Raw genomic sequence first — 17,735 nt, forward strand, 5'->3', positions numbered from 1 at the left:
GTAGGAGCCATAGAGCGACGCTTCGAGGTGAGGAAGAGGCAGTAGCTTGAAAGCATCTGCATGAGCAGTGCAGGCAAGAGCAATGGGAGAAATAATAAGGTAAAGGCAGCCTAATCCACAGAGTCAGGGCGGGTGATCAAATAGTTCCCTTCCCTTGTCAGATTCCCTGCCCAGATGGGCTAGAAACCCGAGAGTTTGCAACAGCAAACTTCCTGCATGAGTAAATTTGAGAGGGCGGCGCAGAAGGATTTTCAGATGCTCTCTACCCATGGCCACTGCTTCCCAGCTGGACTTGTCTTCATTGCATGCGGATGCGTGCAAGAATCTAGGCGCTCAAAGCCCATCAAATTACCAAGTAGCTTAGGGTCACGAAAAGAAGAATAAGGCAAAAGCAGAAGGTTTGAGCCTGCCGCTCCGAGCATGGCAGGCCAAGCCACGTGCTGTCAAAGTCCGCTTCAGCAAACTGTGACGGAACAAGTCGGATCTAGTTGAAACCAGCAGCCGACGGCCAGCTACTTTCATATCGATAAACTGGACTTCTTTGTGGAGCTCAACAAACAAAAGGGTCCCACTTGTTAGCGCGCAAAGTACCCTATGCGGCAGGCTCCCGCTCGTTTGACACATGGCATATTGGTGAAATGTACTTGATGAGTGCCACTGTCTTCATGTTTGACCTCGCATACTGATTTCTCGAAGTGATGCAAATTCAGCAGGCTCCGCTTAGGGTTATTTCTTGTCTTTTCGAATGACTGGCTCAGTGATGTTAGGATGATTCCGATACCATTCAACTTTGCGATCACACGTTACTCGCATGCGTCTCTTGGAGATGGAACATGTGCATGAGGACACCTGTCTTCAATGCTCTGCCGCTTCTTTAGCGCTCTAACTGTCAAACAGATCATGAAATTTGCGACACTTCGAATTCATGCGAAATTGAAATGGCGCCCTATCATTAATATTCATCAATAGCATGTCCCTCTTATTCAGTAGGCTACATGTTTCAGAGGTGCGGTATCCTCCTGTACTGTGCAGAGTATTGCCGCACGCGGCACATGCACACCTTGTCCACGGGCATACTTTGGTCGGCACAATATAAAACCTCGCTGTTGCAAGGAATCCTATCCAACATCTTGCATACTCCAGTCACTGACCAACCTCCTCGGAATCCAAACCAATCCCACCCACGATGTCATCAGTTGAGCGTTAATGACTCCAAAGCTGCTGCGTTGCTGAGTTTAAATTCAAGGCACAGCAATCGTGTCCATGTCCCCCGAGCTGTAGATGTCACACCGGCCCCGACATGGGCAGGAATCTGGTTGTATGCATCGGTTCGTGTTTTAACTTGCAGTCTCAGATAATTTGAATTATTGAGGTCTGCAGACGGGACATCCAACAAGTTTGGTACTAAAGTATGTTGCACCTACCTCTCACGGTGATGCGATGCGACTATATCTGTGCTCAGAACACCAATATCATCCGACTGTGTAGTAATATCGTCAAGAATGATAAACAGTTAGTGTGCTACCTTACAGGCGTGGGAACATATGGAAGACCTGGAGGCCTCGCGCACGCGCGATTGGTGGAACGGGCCACGAATATCTTGGACCAAGCCATTGCCCAGTGAGTACTGTGTGTTTGACCTTCTATGATTCATAGTGACGGTAGTGAAGTAATGTCAGCCGATCGATTATGAACGCTTATAGATGGCTCGCAGACAGGTACCGTGATGGTGACAAGATCTTTCTGTTTGGTAAGTCCCCTGGTAGCCTCATTTGTTTTGCTACAAAGCGAGGCCAGGATTTTCAAGAGGTGCATACCAAGTTCGTGCTTTGGCGGGAATGATCCACGAAGTATTTATCGATCGATTCACGAGTTGTATTCTTGTTCATTTTTCTTTCCTCCGATAGGTGGGGCTCATCATTCCCGGCAACAAAGACCAAATTCCCTAGTGTGTACTATAGATGACTATTCTTGAACTGACCGGCTGATTTTCGCAGCGCCTTCAAGTATTACTCTGCCATTAAGAGTGGGAAACTCAAGGATATTAGTCTTGCAAAGGATTTTAAACGGACCTTCTCGACGAGCGCGTCGGTATATTTCGTCGGCGTATGGTGAATATTCGAGTCGTCCCCGAATGTAGCCATACCAGCATTTCTGACGGACCATCCAGGGACACCGTGTCGTCTATTGGTATTAATAGCTTAAGGAATTTGCCGTCTGCCAATACATGCGATCACATTCGCTACTTCCGCCAGGCACTGGCCCTAGATGAGCTCAGGGTAAAATTCCTACCTGAGTATGTCTGCGGTGGCATGGGCGAACGATCCAAATCAAAACCAGGGCTACCTCCCTCGCACGAACATGTTAAGGAGGTTTGGTTTGCTGGTAATCATTCGGATATGTATGTACCCCTTGCACTAGGATGGAATCTTTTAATAACTTGTTCCAGCGGAGGCGCACGGAGGGGAAAGGCAGTTAGTCACCTTACCTTGCAAGACATGCCTCTACTATGGATGTGTGAAGAAGTTCTCGCGGCCGGACTCCTGCTAAACAATTCCAATATAGACTTCGCATACGAAGACTGGCGTGGACACAATATCAAAAGCTCTTTGAATGTCGCATGGTGGCTCCTTGAGGTTTTGCCGATCATGCATCGTCGCCACGGCGACAACAACCAGTATGCCACACTGAATGGAAATGTTACTTTATCTGACTTCGATGTTCAGTACATTTTTACCACATCTTGGAAGAGGCCGTGTCATCTTTCCTGGTCAAAAGCTCCATGCGTCGGTTCTATTTCGTTCCAACTACCAACCAAAAGCAGTTTTCTGGAAAAGTTTCATGCAATGGCCTGAAGCGATTCACTTTCACTTTGCCTATGACCAGGAACAATTAGGCCATGCTTGGGAAGTTCCTTTCAAGCGCTCGACTGCTGAAGCTTTCATTGGTACAATTCACAGGAAACACACCCTGAATTATGTTGATCGCTTGGCCTTCATGTGTTCATTTGGTGAGATCTCAGACAATTTTGACATACTGACCTGATCTTATGGATTGCAGAACTCGGAGTTGAAGCGGCGCGGAAGGTGAATGCACTCGAGACGCTAGAAGCCTTGCTTGGCATTCATGGCAAAACTATTGCGGATGTTAAATACGCACCAGACGAGAAGGAGGAGACATCTCCCATGTCGGACCCGAAAAACATAGATACTGACGCAGCCAAAGAAGAACGCATCAATGCTCGTAAAGAACGCATCAATGCTCGTAAAGAACGCATTAATGCTCGTAAAGTGTGCCTCAGCGCATTCGTCGCGTACTGCGCACTCAGTATGTCTCGCTTTTACATTGCTGCCTCGACGAACTCTCAGAAATGCACAGTCGAGAACGCGGACGAAGACACGGAAAAAACACTAGACAGTCTTGACGTTCCTGCCATGCTCCAAGACACGGAATACCAAGGCAGAGCCTGTGCGGCTCTTCCGGCTCTTTGCGAGATCAAAACACTAAGAGAGAAGCTCCTTAAAGAGGATATGGTTGGTCGAATCGTCGACCTCTGTCGGAACACCGGCGAGAACAAACTAATCGCGATGAGGACGCTGTCATACCTTGCCCAACACTTTGGTTAGTTGCATTATTCATCTGAATCGTTTCGAACATGCCCCCTCATATGCGATCGAACTAAAGATGATGCATCTCTCATTATTTCTCGACATTCCGATTTCATCGATACCATCCTTATTATGTTGAGAGAAAAATGTAAGTCTTCACCTCTCAATTCGTTCCTCTTCCACATTTTTATCTCAGCCCCGACCGTTGTCGTTCCTGCCTTAAAGATCTTGGCAGCTGTGGCTGGAAATAGTCAGTCGCGACATAGATTCACAGGAATCAGTATGTTCAAATATATCGTGTCCAGGAAACTTCGGAGAGGCCCGAGGGGTAGCACTTATGAAACGACTCGCGAACTTGATAAAGCGTCGTGAAATCTCTGTCACTCCGGCTGCAGTCGCTGCATTATGCGAAATTTGTCGCAAAAGTCCAGGTACACACCCTTCCCATTCCTACGATCAATGCTGATGTTCTTCCGAAAACAGCACTCCGTGCGGAGGCTATACGCCGCAATATCCTTGTCACATTGATCAACCGGTTTGAGTTCGATAAGCAAGGTTTGAGCGGCGGACTACGCGGCTTGATATTGCTTGCTGAATCTGGTTCGTATCTAAAACTGCTTAAGAAGACCCTGCTCACCATGTGACTCAGCGTACATACGCTACGATCTCGCACAGGGTCCGCACATCGGAAAACTAGTTGCGTTTTCGAGAGATAACGCAGTGGAAAAGAGCAAGGAGGCGACTGAGGAACTCGTGGCGCTATCAAAACACAGTATGGTCTATAAAATGCTTGTTTCAGGAAAACTGATATTTGTCTCAGCTGAACTCCGCAAACGAATCATCGCTGAAGGAGGCCTGGACAGCATAGTCGATAATTTGGCGAAACCAGACCACGCATTATTTGCTGCGAATGCGCTTTTAACTTTCATGAAATACGGTAAGTGCTCCGAGACATCTTATCAACAAATTTGACTGGGCTATGTTCAGACGAGGCCAGGGAACAGATACTGAACACTAAAGTGGACCTGCATTTGCTGCAGATGATCTATGGACGCATTTTTGACGGGACCATTCATCGGAAAGGCATAGATATCCTTGCGGACATATTCAAAAATGGTTTGGCAATCTGGATTCCTGCGGTCTATGCGGTTCTTACAAGTTGTGCAGATGACCTGCGATCCATGATGTTAGACCCAAATAATCGACCGTCTTTCGATAACGGTTCCTGGAATTTCGGCTGCAAGGATGCACCCCATCAGCGACTCAAGAAAGCGGCAAAGTACGTCCTGGAGAAGACATTCCGCAGACAAGTCAAAAACGCAATGGATGATTCCGATGGCCCTAGATACCCAACAAACGTCATTGGGATTTTGCGCAAGATGATCGAAGCACATCCGCTCGACTCAGTTCAGAATAGCGCTATCAATTACCTGCGCATTATTGCTGATCACGGTTGGTTTACGTGTTGCTGTCGAGAACGCACATTGATTAAGATACAGAGGACGCACGCCAGGCGATGGTTGGCGCCGAAATCATAGGACCTCTTTTGTGGTGCCTTAAAGCCACGGATGTGGACATCGATGCTCTCAATGATGTTTTAAGAAAGATTGCGCGTGACGGTGAGAGTCTCAAAACAACCCTTTGCGCAACACGCTCATGAAAATGTCAGAATCGTTGCGTCATGAAATCACAAGGGATGACCAGATACTGGTTGAAATGCTCAGTAGTCATTATCCTGGCGAGGTTCTCCGCATAACTGCCGCATTGGAATCTTTATCGTCTTATGGTAAACGCTTTCCTGATTCTGAGATATAATGCTAACAACACTTTCAGGAGAGATACGCCGGAAAGTTCGGGAGATGGATGAGTACCAACACCTGAAGAGGGACGTATTGCACTACTTAGATCCGCATCACCACCCCCACGAACATGGTTAGTTGTTCTGCAACGTCTTCTTTCGACGTGCTGAAGCTTGCTTTTAGATCAGTATACCATTGCATCCCAGGCCATCACATCGATCATCGGGATACTTGACAGATATGATAGAACAACGGATCCTCTCTCCTACTTGGATCCGTATGAGTACCCCGACGAAATTGGTCAGTTATTTTGCAAACTTCCGTTTTTGTCATGTTAAAGTTACTTTTAGATCGGTATATGATTTGATACAGTCGCAGGGCAGGTAATCAACGTCTTGACGATCGCGAAGAATATGTATAGGAAGACGATATCACTACCAGGATGTAGTAACAACACCCCTCTACTTCAGTGTATTAGGTTACATTTTATTTAGCCAACTTATCCCGAACAGCGTGAGATGCACTGTAGTTGACAGTCATCAACGGTCAAGCAATTGCCTGAATGAATCCTTGAGGGCCTATACATAAAATAAAATGCGCAAGAGGCTGCGGGAAGACTTCGTCAATGGACAGCCTACACTCTTAACTGTTTCTCTTCCTCAGTCGCAGCGACAACCCTTGCGACAACTGAACGATCTTTGATAACTGCGGGAGCAATCACGTTGTTCGAAAGAAGGGGTCACGAGCGCGGCTTAACGTATACGGGGTGTATAATGGGGTGTAGACTGCGATGTCAAGCAAACAGGCGCAATATAGGCTGCGCAAATATGAATCACGGAGTGGTGAGCACGACCACAAATCGTGAGGCTTGAGACAAGAAATTGCACAGAAGGTGGCTCAGTGTCGGAATTCGGAGTTTCGACCCAACACATGTGCGTTATGACTAGGTTAGAGTTACATCATGATTGTACGGAGAACTGCGAGAGGTTAAGAGAGCAAGCGGCTGCGCAAGGGCGTCAAGGTGCAAGAGGCAGTGGAGATAGGCAACAGAAGACCGTGGTGGGCCGTAGCGGACCTCCACACTTCCGTGAGTCTCCCCTAGTCAACAAACCAGTCGTTGCTTCTCGGTTATGACACTTCGTGGGAGTCAGCGATTCTGGATGCGTGAGACGAACTATAGCTAATAGACATACGAAAGGATGCACAAGGGGTAGACTTAGACGGCCTGCGCTCTACAAGATTACTGAAAGTCCCAACCAGTCTGCTGAACAGTGAAGTAAAAGTAAAAGAGACTATGAATCTTCAGCAAAAGAACTCTTTCTCCTTCTCTTCTTCGGTCGCATCGACAGCTTCGGATGCAGCAACTCAGCCTTCGGTAATTCGGGAGCAATGATGTTGTTCGAGAGTGTGACCAAAGACCTCCCAAGAATGCCAAGAACCGCGCCAAAGATGCAAGCGACACCGCAGAACATATAGATGGGGTAGAGCGCAACAGCTACGCTGGAAATGATCGTGTATGGGGTGTAAAGTGCGACGTCCAATACGATATGGAAGACGAGTATAATTGGACCAAGCAGGCGGGATATAAGGGGCACGAAGATGAGTAACGGAGTGGCAAGCGCGACCACAAGTCGCGAGGCCTGGGACAAGAAAGTACGCAGAAGACTGAATGTCGCACGAAGTATGGGAATGACCTGCGCGATGGGCGGTTGTGTGCTGAGCTGCCCCGTCGGCAGTAAAGAAGCGGTCGCAGTGATGGTGGACGTCATGTTGGAAAACCGTTCGGCTTTGGTTCAGCTATTGGCAGTTGGATTATTGTCGTAAGTGTGTTGTGACTTAGTCAGATCTATATAATGTTCATATATATTATACAGAGCCGCGTGACATTCAGTGCACAAGACATGCCATCTCAGCAGTTAGACGTACCAAACAAATTCGAGCCAGGTCTGGAAGTTGTGAGTGAAAGACCTTTGAGAGCGTCCACTACCGTGACTGAGTAAATGAAACGCCCAGCAAAAATTACGAATGTTGATCGGAAGCTAATCGGAAGGGTGAAGTTTGTTTGAAAGCCGAACTTCTCCCGTCCCGTGCCGTTACTCAGCGAGATGATTTAGTATCTCACAGACTTATATCATGTACAATATTTTGATTATCTGCGAGAAAAAGTGTCCCCATTGTGATATTTTTAAGGTTGGGTTACCGCATGCTACCATGATATGTGCATTCATCATGACATCCTTTCAATTGACCGAGATCAGCTGGATGTTGCCACTGTCACCTGGTTTGGCTCCAGGACCAGGCACACGCCCATGCACCCATATATTTCTGTAGCTCCTTATAGCTCCTTATCTGCGCCAACGATGCGTCAGGCCCATGAGGGGACGACATAAAATAGGCGAATCAACTTCTCCATTAAACTTGCAAGCGCTGGAAGGAAGTTCTTCCTGAATCCACAGTTCGCCTGCACCTTCACGTCCTCTCAAAATGAGTTTGGAGTCCTCCGGCGTATTCAAGGACCATAAACATGCAGGGGTTTCTGTGTCAACTAAGGATGTTGACACTGGTGCTCAGCTCGTCGCTGGTTTAACCTCCATTCTTGATCCCGATGAGGCTTTGAGAATAAGGTGCGTTTCTGAAACTGTATGCACATCAACATCGTACGATTTTGTTCCAGGAAGAAGATCGATAAACATATCATGCCCTTGATGTGTGGTGAGTCAACTATTGTTTGAATCAATGATGATCGCGTCTGACAATCGCGGTCCAGCTCTCTACTGGTTTGTTGACTGTATTCACCACGAATCAGCGCTCACTCGCGCACAGGGTCCAATTCATGGACAAGACAACCTTGGGTTCTGCGGCCATCCTTGGAATTCAGTAAGGGTCGTGTATCGAGACTAGCCAACCCGGTACTGACTCCGTGTTATCAGGGAGGCCACGCATCTGACTACGAATGAGTAAGCTGTTCTTATCTTGGAATTGACGCTTGAGCCTGATGCTGAACTATCTTCAGGTACAATTGGTGAGAAGATATACACCACTCGATCTTCCATGTGCCTAATGTATCTTCCAGGCTTGGCACAGTGTTCTATCTCAGTTATCTTGTCTTCGAGTACCCCCAGAACCTTGCCCTTCAAAGATTCCCGGTCGGGAAATGGATGAGGTAGGCTTCAAACACATCATCGATATGGACTTCGATGACAGCATGTATCAGTATCAATATCTTCGTCTGGGGAGTTGCACTTGCATGTCATGCAGCATGCAAAAACTTTGCTGGGCTTCTTGTTGTGCGCCTGTTGCTAGGCGTATGTGAGGGGTCGATCACTGCCGGATTCTTGATTGTTAGCTCCATGTTCTACACTCGAACGGAACAGACCCTACGGGTTGGTTATTGGTGTAAGTTCCCATACACACATGATTGCCAAGCCAACTAATTGAACGCGCACGGGGAAACCTAGTTCTCATGAATGGCACTGGTGCGCTTACAAAATGTGATGCTTAACGTTGCCGCCTAAGCCAGCAAACTCTAGCACAAATCATCTCTGGTTTCATCAGCTTTGGTGCTTTGCACATCAATACCAAAGGCTTTCAACCGTGGCAATGGTTGGGCATTCCCTTTTATTCCACCATACTCTTTCTGATAGATCGCAGGCTCATGATCATCACTGGATTAATTACATTCATTCTTGCCATTTTATTCTGGTGAGTATATAAAGGTTTTCAGTTTTCCCTTCAATTAAGACATCACCGGATGAAGGTTCTTATTCCCCGACTCGCCTACTAACGCCTGGTTCCTCACTCCTGACGAGCGGGCGAAAGCTGTGCAGCGCATTAAGGTACGCGTCTTAAACGAATTTGTATTATTCCTTGTTTTACATTTAGCACAGGAAAACCAAACGGGGGTGGAAAACAAACACTTCAAGATGGAGCAGTACGTGTCTTATGCAATTGTGATCTTTCATTCCTCACATAAACATCACTAGGATGATTGAAGCCTTGACCGACCCCAAGACATGGCTCTTCGCCCTCTTCTCGGCTTTGGACAATGTGCCTAACTCACTGACAAACCAGCAGACGCTCATCCTCGCTTCGTTCGGATTTAGCGCTCTACAGACGACTCTATTGTCCTGTGTTCCTGGTATCATTGAAATATTGGCAATCTTTACTGGTGTTCGGCTCGCTGCACGACGGCCCAATTCCAGAGCATATGTTGGTGCCATTTACTTCGTCCCAGCGTGGTTGGGTATCTTGTTAGTCAACCTGCTTCCTTGGTCGAATCGGGTATGTGGCTTACTTCCGCGATCTACCTGGGTGTCTTCAATATCACTCATTACACGATATTAGACTGGACTTCTGATTGGCCAGTACCTGAGTGCGTTTGATGCCTGGTGTGAGTTTGTATACTCATTGCTTCATAGCTGGGGTCAGTGTGCCTGGATTCGTCCTGTCGTTGTCGTGGCTTAATAGTGTGACTGCTGGTCATACGAAGAAGGTAGGTGCTATGTAACTTATTGCAGTTATTCCTCAAGTTAAAATCTACCTGCAGGTTGTTACTAACGCCATCATGCTCTCGGCATACTGCATTGGCAACTCAGCTGGCCCCTTCATGTGGAAAACACAATACAAGCCGCGGTAGGTTATTTTTCGAGTGACTCTAGGAAGGAAGGTTCGAATCACATGTGCAGTAACCACGTCCCATGGGCTGTAATTGGCGCATGTTATGTCGTCTGTCCGGTACTTCTCCTTATCATCCGTGCCGTTCTCGTCCGAGAGAACAAGATCCGTGATGCCGAGCCTGTTGACGATGAAGAAGAATACGTGATCGAGAGAATCACTGAGGATGGAAAGCGTGTAGAAATTAAGGTCGACAAGGTGGGTTCTCCGAATGGACGATTACCGTTTGTATACAAGGCTGATGACTTACCTTCACTAGGAATTCCTGGATTTGACAGATAGGCAAAACAGGGACTTCAGATACGTTTTGTAGCATTAAGCATGCATAATCTCTTTGCACATTCATTGTTAGGGATCTTATTCGTGTCACCAATTCATCATACTCATTGATAACAGGACCTAGGTGGTATCATGACATTGTGCACTTATTACATGTCAATTACAAGAAACTGCACCCAATAGCCTGAGCTTGACCTCAGGAATAATAGTATATACCTCGCGCCTCAAAGCTCAACGATATTTCAAGATGCCGACGCAGGGCTTCTGTAGACCGCGCGGATTGATCTAACCCCCATCCGAGGATGGCTAACTTAACGTGTAGAAGTATGAGATCACCGCTGGCCACCATTGGTCACATAAGGGACATCCACCGCACTTCCATGGACCAACGGGCTCCGACGAGCCTATCACCCTATATGTATAGTACACGGACAGATCCGCACGTGACTCAGTGATTGTGTCTAATGACATCATTAGTACACCTGTACAAACAAGGTATATAACTTGATAACCATACCTTAATAGTACTACGTTGGACCGGCGCGGCTGGCGATGTGCTGCCTCTGGCAGACGGAAGCTCGTGTGGCCTCAGGCCTCGACCCAACCTCAACCTAATGATAATGCTACCTACAAGCGGCAACAACGCCCGAAGGCACTACCCCTGACTAAGCTACGTAGGTGGCAACCGCCCGCACCGGTACCGTGTATGGATCAATGATCACAGGCTCATCATAACTTTCTCAGAAACGGTGTCAGTTAATTATGGGCGTCGTGGAACGCTTTCATATGGCTTACCGGCCGGCCGAGGGCAACGCTGTTCAAGACCGCAAATAGTGTTGCCATCAGCATTTTCACCTCGACGTTTCGTATGACGACAATGCCAGGATGTCTCCCAGGAATTCGCCTCAACCTGGACCATTGAAAATAAATATTGTATTCGCTCTCAGTCTCGTTCTCCCTCTTGTCATATCTTTCTTGAATCCTGCCTGGCGGTTCGCTCAGTTCACACCTCAACAACTCATCTATGGGAAGGATATTCTACCATTCATTACAGCGTTTTGGGCCTCTCCAACATGTATACCCAGTCACCTTTCGCGCTTTTTTCAAGCCGCCATAGTAGCATGCTTCCCGCAGGCATTACCGGTTCATCTTTTCGCCTTTTGGGTCGTTATTGCTCTCGCAAGAACACTTTTCGGCTTTCTACTTTGTCGGAGCGTAGGATGGACATACCCCCAATTATTCAGCCACTGGGCGTTATATGAGACATCAAGCGGCATAGGTCCTGCACTCACTGCATACCTCATAACGCATGGTGCTTGGCCATGGACAAATTCGCAGCTTCAGAAGTATTGCAGTGATACTATGAAATTACTGACAATAATATGTTCATGTTTGACCCTATGCTGGTTCGACAATGCGCCATGGACTTATTCCATGGCCTCTATAGCCTCTGTAGTTCTATGGCCTTTTCAGGCCACGAATACATCATCCCCACAATACCATCCCCACCACCTTATGGCGCGGGACATACGACGGTTGCGCACAGTCATACAGACTGCAGTGCTTTTCTTGCTCCTCATACTACTCGTGCATTTCATCCTTGCTACCATAGTCTCGAGCACGATATTATTACACATGCCCACTTCTCCTCAAGGAACACACCCCTTTTTGGAGATCCTTATCCTTTCCTATCCCCGTTCGAATGACGCAGCTTCCACCGACTCATTGCTATCGCAAACCATCTCCTCATATCTTCCTTATATCGACTCCAACACAGTGCTCTCTGTGTTCACACATTCCACTGCACATGCGTCGTTCACTCAGGCGAAGGAGCATTATGCTCAGATGCCTATTACATTCTATACAGACACGGACATACATATTGACTCATATTCAGGTCAGCATCTACATGTTGCAGAAGCGTTCCGGTGGGCTTCTGAGAAAGGCCCATCTCAGGCAGAGTGGGTTATGCTCGTGGAAGATGATTTTCCGATATGCGACGAGTGGGGATGGCGAGGCGTCCTCAGCGTGATGAACGAACTCCAACGTGGTGGAAAATATGGAGGATTTGTTGGAACCGGTGGCAGGTTCGTGTCTCGTATTCACGCGAATATTCTGTGCCCTGACGGCCCTGTTCTTTCAGTGGCCTGATAATCCACCGCAGCCTGTTGCCGATTCTCACGTACATAATGCGCATACATGCTCTCCAGCACTCCCCCATACCCCCCTCTGTGCGGTACCGGCCTGCAGATATCATCATACAAGATTGCCTTGGGGGAAAGGACTTGTTATGTCCGCGTAACTCGACACTGGTCATCACTTCTCGTCTCGTCATGGATCATATAGGCGGGAGTGCCAGCACCATGAGAGGCCGCGTGTATCCTGCAGACAGGTGGAAGTGTGGTTGGAGGCATCCGTTTCATGGCTTGACACAAGTCGATGTTGTACCGGTTTAATTAATATAAGATTGGTTTAAAATATTCATCTTTCCCATGTCTCGTAATGGCAGAAAATCAGGGGTGTAGCAACTTATCACATCATGACGGGACTTCAGGTGTTTCCATCGGACAGTCTACGGTCCACGCTTCTGGCCAGTCTCTGCTTATATATCACTTCGTGCCCATCTGATATTTGTTGTTAGGATGAATATGATTTCTACAACAGAATTCAGATACTGACACGACTCGGATCAGCCGGCACAATCGAGAAATGAAATTATTACAGGTGCGATGATTTATGATCATGACTCTTCACAACGACATCAGGGTCGCAGTTTTTTACTACTTCGGAGCGAATGTTTCTTCCACCGAGGGTGGCATAATATCTGCTCATCGACGCAAGAGTCGCCGGTCGTGACTCGCGGAGGATCGATGGTGTGATATTGTGATTTCGAATATTTGTTTATCACGCTTCTTTATTTCGTGTTGTTCATGATTGCATTTCCGAGTCGGGTTCCCCAATGGGCTGTCGAGATTGGTGTACCTTGCCAAGGGTCTTTGGAGACTTAGATAGTATTCGTCCACTACATTGCTTAGTATGAAGATTTCCAAGCTTGACCGGCCAAAAAAAATATCGCTGGTGCATATATGCGTCCAGGTGGTTATCAATGAGTATGCAATAGTATGAGATATCTGGGAAACCATGCCTGAAGTTACAATTTCCTTTGAAACGCCCAGCTGGACAGAATATACTCCTGGAGGAGCAACAAATTTTGAAACATTTGGTGTATCATCGTGCACGTGCAGCTACTGATGGAGTCCGAGCGACAAATCCGCATTTGGCGAATTTACCCCTCTATGGCATCATTGCTATCCTAAACCAGATAATGTCAGCCGCTTGTAGTATATAAACTCCCTAGATCCTGCTTCACCCCTTCATCCGCTCTTTCTTCTACCCGTTCATCTTCACATAGCTTTCAGCCTCCTCATCCCATGCTGGATATTCGACTAAGGGATGTGACTATGAGGTACATGCAGTAGCGTTGGCACCATTTGACACTCTCGTCATTTTCGCCAGTGGCCCCGTCCTTCATCTTCCACGCTCAGCACCACAGAGTATGTGTCGTGCTCGCTGTCTATGTAGCAGATGACTAACGCTTTGTTTTCTTCATCGTACCCAGGGCCCGGCATCATAGGACGCAACAGCTGCTAGTATGTCTTGTCCGCCACACCTGCCAGCCTCACCACTGACGCTGCTTTCTTATTCACGCCTAGGTTTCCAAAGTGACCTTTTTAATGGACATCAACATTTTAATGTTTAACACTGGAGGTCTCAGCATCTCAGGTCTGGCCACTGGTCCGCACCATGGCTTTCAATGGTACCAGGCCTACATTAACTTAACACTCTCGTTGCTCTGTGAGCTCGAGCGGGTCCCCTGTTCATGAAACCGATGATGCACGCCGAGCTCTGTCTCCGCATCTAGTTGAGGTTGCAGTGTGTTTGGCTGACGGTCCATCCTACTCGCCCCCTCAGTGCCGCTAGGTCCGGTCGTGGCACACTGCTATGATTACGAAGTCTGCTTCCTCGCCAACATGCGCGAGCTGAGGTCGACAGCGCGATCAAGCCCACTCCGGTGGAAAATTAAAACCGAGTAATGGCACATAATCTCGGTTTGGACAACGAGAAGGATCACGACTATGCGAGGATATTGTTAAACGACGAAGTTCCTTTACTCGTCCTTTAAGGCGTTGATTTCTCTGGATGTATGAGTCACATTAGTCGCTGCTGCGCAGTGTATCCATAACTTCTCCGACCCGTCCTCTTTATGAGCGATAATTCCTGCTTTCCTCCGTTTTTTTTCTCCAACCTGCAACCCCAGTAACTCGAAGGTGAGTCTGTCTCTGATGTATATTGAAATAATACTTATACCGTCTCCTTCTCAGGCCGCGACAATCCGGGATTGAACAATCAAGAATACGCCACCCGAGGTGATCCTTACTTGACAGACCACTTGAAAAGTAACCCTCCTGGCCTGAGATGCTGAAACGTCAAAGCCGCGGCCCAAGTCGCAGCACAATCGCCTCTGCTGACCTCTCACTTATTATTGGAAATTATCTTCTCGGTTTGCAATTCCTGATGGACAGAAACCGTCAGTAGGTGTATGATCAAGTCACTGATTCTTTCCTCCGTTACTAACAGTTTCTCTGCTTTAGTCGATCCATTATTTCCTCCCTGTACTATTTCATCTTCACTCAAGATTCACGGACAATCTGCCAACTAGTGATATATATTTTTCGTGGTGTCTTTTCGCTTGTCGTGAGGCAAATGATTATCGGGTGTCTCAGAGCTTAGTGGCTGCTGCATCAACTTCAACAAACAAACCCGGCATTAAAATGTGGAATATCGTACATCATGATCGACCAAAAGAACTGTTTCTCATCTTGGCCACCGCTCTCAACGCCTTTTGTATGTCTGACTCTGTCGGAGCCTCCTCCCCAACCCACTCAGTCATCCATCTAACCAGCCGCCCATATTCACTCTCCCCTTTCTTTCGTCGTTCCGCCCACTCCTCAAACAATGGACCGTGCAAGGACACCTCAGCCCAGAACACGAGCGCAATCGACAATGTGTTGCGCGAGGGATTTATCTGAAGCGCGCGCATCCACGCGAGTGTAAGCGAAATTTCTGAAGCGCGCCCAGTGAAACCCAGAAGCTGGATGTAGGTCGAGAAGGTCAGGTCGGTGGGTACGATAGACAGATAGGGATGGTATGGCTTCTTTTCGGGTGAATGGGCATCTGCGGGAATGATTTTCAGTTGCGCATCATGGTCTTTGCGCGTGGAGAACGGTATTGTAATGCTTTTGGCTAGTTCCACTAGCGGGTAAAGAGGGGTAGCCTCAGCGTTCTTAGAGTGCACGACGGAGGCGGGTGCCTTTACATCTAGGAGCCGCTTCCAATTTCCATACATTATAGTACGGAAAATGTCTCGAGCTACGTCACCCGCGCGGCGGTCCTTCCAGATCCCAACGACTGACGGCGGATGCGCAGACTGAAGCTGTTCCATGATCAAGTCGATAGGGCTGCTGGACTCTGCTGTAGGCGTATGGAACAAGTGCGCGAATGTCCCTCGCACAGACTCATTATCCATCTTGGTTGCGAGCACGGCAGCTTTGAGGAGGATGTTTAACGTGGCTTCGTTTGGAAGCACAGAATAGAGCTGTTCGAGGTGGTCCCACAGCTGGAAGATGACATCTGGGCGGCGAATGCGCAGTAGGGAGACCATGAATTCGTTGATGACGATGATATTGATCCAATGATGGACTGCTGGGGCAATATGTTTGTCATTTGGAAGGGATGCTGGATGCGAAGAGGTGCGCTGTGCGTCCATGAACGAGTTCAGAAGGTAGAATGCATCCTGCGGGTGCCCTCCACGAGCAAGGACTTGTACACCCACAGTCAGTGCCTTGCGATCAAGCAAAAGATCTGAATCGAGCAACTGATTCCATATCTTTAAGGCTTCATCGAAAGCTCCTCGGAAGAGTAAGCCACGAAGCACGACGGTATATGTGACAACGGTGGGTCTGAACTGCTTCGTTCGTTCGCGTGCGCGCTCAAAAAGCGTGACAAGGGTGGATGTGGAGGTCCGCTTGTCGTTTGCTGCAGAAATGAGTGCAGTTGTCCAATCAAAGATGTCCACGCTGGTCTTGGTACCAGACCAGAACTTTGTGGATGCGTGGCGAGATAAAGGTCCTGGGACGGTTGTGACAGATCTAGAGTTGTGGGCAGCATCAAGCTGCAGAAGCTTATGGAGATAATGAAACGCGGAAGCACAGTCATGCCGCAAAGATCCGATATATAGCGTGTTTGCAGGGTGTGTTGTCCCTGAGAGATCAGCACCGCGGAGGTGAACATCCGGCCCGTGAGGTACTGTTAGGCCATGCTCTACACAGTATCGACGGATGGCACGGAGATATTCCTGTGAATCCTGAACGGCTCCATGTTTGGAAAAGATGCGAAGGAAGGCCTCTAAATGTTCTGCGGTTGGTACAACTCCTTCGTGGACCATCTTCGTGTGGAGGATCTTGGTCAATTGGAGAGTGACAAAACGATCTCGCATCAGCGACTTGTATGTTTCCAGCCATAACGGCACTCCTCGTGCTGACATTGCCTCGAGTACAGATACAGCAAGATTGGCCGCCTCTTCTGAACGAGTGAAACCAGAAAGGCCGCGGAGAAAAGCATTGAAGTGAAATGCAGGAAACTGAATTGTGCGTGCGAGGAACTGCTCCACGATTTTACGCATCGGCGTAAGAATGTCGAAGTGGGCGAGCGCGTGCGTGGACAGAATCAATAATGCTGGGCGGTCTTTAGAGCCAAGGGACCACGAATGCTTAAACGTAAGACGTAACAGACCGTCCTGGGCATCCTGCGCAGTCCGAACTTTGTGACAGAGTAAGGAGAAAGCAACCCACGCGGGAAGCTGCAACGTCTGTTGACGCGCATTGGCAGAACCTTCAGGGAGTTGACTTGCAAAACCCTGACTCTGTTCTATTGCAGATATTGCTGTGTTTAGGTTGGGTGAATATACCACATGTTTCCAGAGAACATAATCGAGGAATGGTATGTTACAGCTCTCCAAAGCACCGTGTATTTGTTCATCTTTGCGCTCGCGTTTCAGTTGAAAAACGAGATCCCATACAGGGTCCTTTGTAATGAGGGAAGCTTGCTTCGCGAAATTGACGAGGTGTTTACTGCCAGATAGAGAAGAATAAGTCCTCTGATAGAGTCGGGTGAAAGTAGACTGCGATGGTCGTCTATGAAGAGAAAAGACAAGATACTGCATACGCGAACAGCATCTACAAAAATCATCAAAAATAACACTTGGAAACTGTCGACAGGAAGTATACCTGGTGTCAAGGCTCTTGGATCAACCAGG

At 47.9% G+C, this 17,735-nt stretch overlaps 6 protein-coding genes across 6 annotated transcripts; 4 read left to right on the forward strand and 2 right to left on the reverse strand.

Moving 5' to 3' along the window:
• Positions 1 to 810: 810 nt before the first annotated feature.
• F5147DRAFT_811189 (uncharacterized protein) lies at positions 811 to 2,648 on the forward strand (the record flags this gene model as incomplete). Its single annotated transcript, XM_041443452.1, has 10 exons — positions 811 to 1,195; positions 1,247 to 1,328; positions 1,381 to 1,409; positions 1,463 to 1,620; positions 1,671 to 1,750; positions 1,798 to 1,850; positions 1,908 to 1,948; positions 1,998 to 2,111; positions 2,171 to 2,401; positions 2,480 to 2,648. Coding segments are annotated over exons 1-10 (966 nt in total), but the record flags the coding sequence as incomplete, so codon positions are not given.
• Positions 2,649 to 4,583: 1,935 nt separating this feature from the next.
• Positions 4,584 to 6,096, forward strand: F5147DRAFT_300019 (uncharacterized protein). The gene is made up of 7 exons (XM_041429104.1): positions 4,584 to 4,724; positions 4,776 to 5,060; positions 5,108 to 5,227; positions 5,278 to 5,394; positions 5,442 to 5,540; positions 5,591 to 5,707; positions 5,758 to 6,096. Exons 1-7 carry the CDS (start codon positions 4,649 to 4,651, stop codon positions 5,772 to 5,774), a joined length of 831 nt encoding a protein of 276 aa, XP_041297960.1. The 5' UTR covers positions 4,584 to 4,648; the 3' UTR covers positions 5,775 to 6,096.
• A 552-nt stretch (positions 6,097 to 6,648) lies between these two features.
• F5147DRAFT_300089 (uncharacterized protein) lies at positions 6,649 to 7,521 on the reverse strand. Its single transcript, XM_041429105.1, has 2 exons — positions 7,334 to 7,521; positions 6,649 to 7,253 (listed from the first exon to the last, which is right to left on the reverse strand). The coding sequence occupies exon 2, from the start codon at positions 7,174 to 7,176 to the stop codon at positions 6,700 to 6,702; it is 477 nt and encodes a 158-aa protein (XP_041297961.1). The 5' UTR covers positions 7,177 to 7,253; positions 7,334 to 7,521; the 3' UTR covers positions 6,649 to 6,699.
• A 242-nt stretch (positions 7,522 to 7,763) lies between these two features.
• On the forward strand, positions 7,764 to 10,595 carry F5147DRAFT_671000 (MFS general substrate transporter). The gene is made up of 19 exons (XM_041435563.1): positions 7,764 to 8,031; positions 8,082 to 8,119; positions 8,175 to 8,184; positions 8,231 to 8,284; positions 8,338 to 8,364; positions 8,421 to 8,429; positions 8,481 to 8,570; positions 8,622 to 8,803; positions 8,866 to 8,883; positions 8,938 to 9,010; positions 9,059 to 9,109; positions 9,165 to 9,243; positions 9,295 to 9,338; positions 9,391 to 9,688; positions 9,752 to 9,779; positions 9,826 to 9,899; positions 9,954 to 10,039; positions 10,093 to 10,279; positions 10,341 to 10,595. The coding sequence occupies exons 1-19, from the start codon at positions 7,892 to 7,894 to the stop codon at positions 10,392 to 10,394; spliced, it is 1,542 nt and encodes a 513-aa protein (XP_041297962.1). The 5' UTR covers positions 7,764 to 7,891; the 3' UTR covers positions 10,395 to 10,595.
• A 151-nt stretch (positions 10,596 to 10,746) lies between these two features.
• F5147DRAFT_671023 (uncharacterized protein) lies at positions 10,747 to 12,857 on the forward strand. Its single transcript, XM_041435564.1, has 3 exons — positions 10,747 to 10,821; positions 10,878 to 12,444; positions 12,501 to 12,857. The coding sequence occupies exons 2-3, from the start codon at positions 11,246 to 11,248 to the stop codon at positions 12,814 to 12,816; spliced, it is 1,515 nt and encodes a 504-aa protein (XP_041297963.1). The 5' UTR covers positions 10,747 to 10,821; positions 10,878 to 11,245; the 3' UTR covers positions 12,817 to 12,857.
• A 2,352-nt stretch (positions 12,858 to 15,209) lies between these two features.
• Positions 15,210 to 17,458, reverse strand: F5147DRAFT_648669 (uncharacterized protein; the record flags this gene model as incomplete). The annotated part of the gene is made up of 2 exons (XM_041433295.1): positions 15,210 to 17,342; positions 17,444 to 17,458. 2 exons carry the CDS (start codon positions 17,456 to 17,458, stop codon positions 15,210 to 15,212), a joined length of 2,148 nt encoding a protein of 715 aa, XP_041297964.1.
• Positions 17,459 to 17,735: the final 277 nt, after the last annotated feature.

Source organism: Suillus discolor (genome assembly GCF_016758755.1).
Source record: "Suillus discolor strain FC423 chromosome Unknown F5147scaffold_5, whole genome shotgun sequence".
NCBI lineage: Eukaryota > Fungi > Basidiomycota > Agaricomycetes > Boletales > Suillaceae > Suillus > Suillus discolor.

Excerpts from the sequence above, each read along its gene's own strand:
- F5147DRAFT_300089 (XM_041429105.1), bottom strand. The coding sequence starts at position 7,176 with ATGACGTCCACCATCACTGCGACCGCTTCTTTACTGCCGACGGGGCAG.
- F5147DRAFT_671000 (XM_041435563.1), top strand. The coding sequence starts at position 7,892 with ATGAGTTTGGAGTCCTCCGGCGTATTCAAGGACCATAAACATGCAGGG. Across the intron at positions 9,011-9,058 it reads GGCTTTCAACCGTGGCAATG|GCTCATGATCATCACTGGAT; the intron begins GTTGGGCATTCC and ends GATAGATCGCAG. Across the intron at positions 10,280-10,340 it reads TAGAAATTAAGGTCGACAAG|GAATTCCTGGATTTGACAGA; the intron begins GTGGGTTCTCCG and ends TACCTTCACTAG.
- F5147DRAFT_300019 (XM_041429104.1), top strand. The coding sequence starts at position 4,649 with ATGATCTATGGACGCATTTTTGACGGGACCATTCATCGGAAAGGCATA. Across the intron at positions 5,228-5,277 it reads AAGAAAGATTGCGCGTGACG|AATCGTTGCGTCATGAAATC; the intron begins GTGAGAGTCTCA and ends TGAAAATGTCAG. Across the intron at positions 5,541-5,590 it reads TCACCACCCCCACGAACATG|ATCAGTATACCATTGCATCC; the intron begins GTTAGTTGTTCT and ends GCTTGCTTTTAG.
- F5147DRAFT_671023 (XM_041435564.1), top strand. The coding sequence starts at position 11,246 with ATGTCTCCCAGGAATTCGCCTCAACCTGGACCATTGAAAATAAATATT. Across the intron at positions 12,445-12,500 it reads GGATTTGTTGGAACCGGTGG|CAGTGGCCTGATAATCCACC; the intron begins CAGGTTCGTGTC and ends GCCCTGTTCTTT.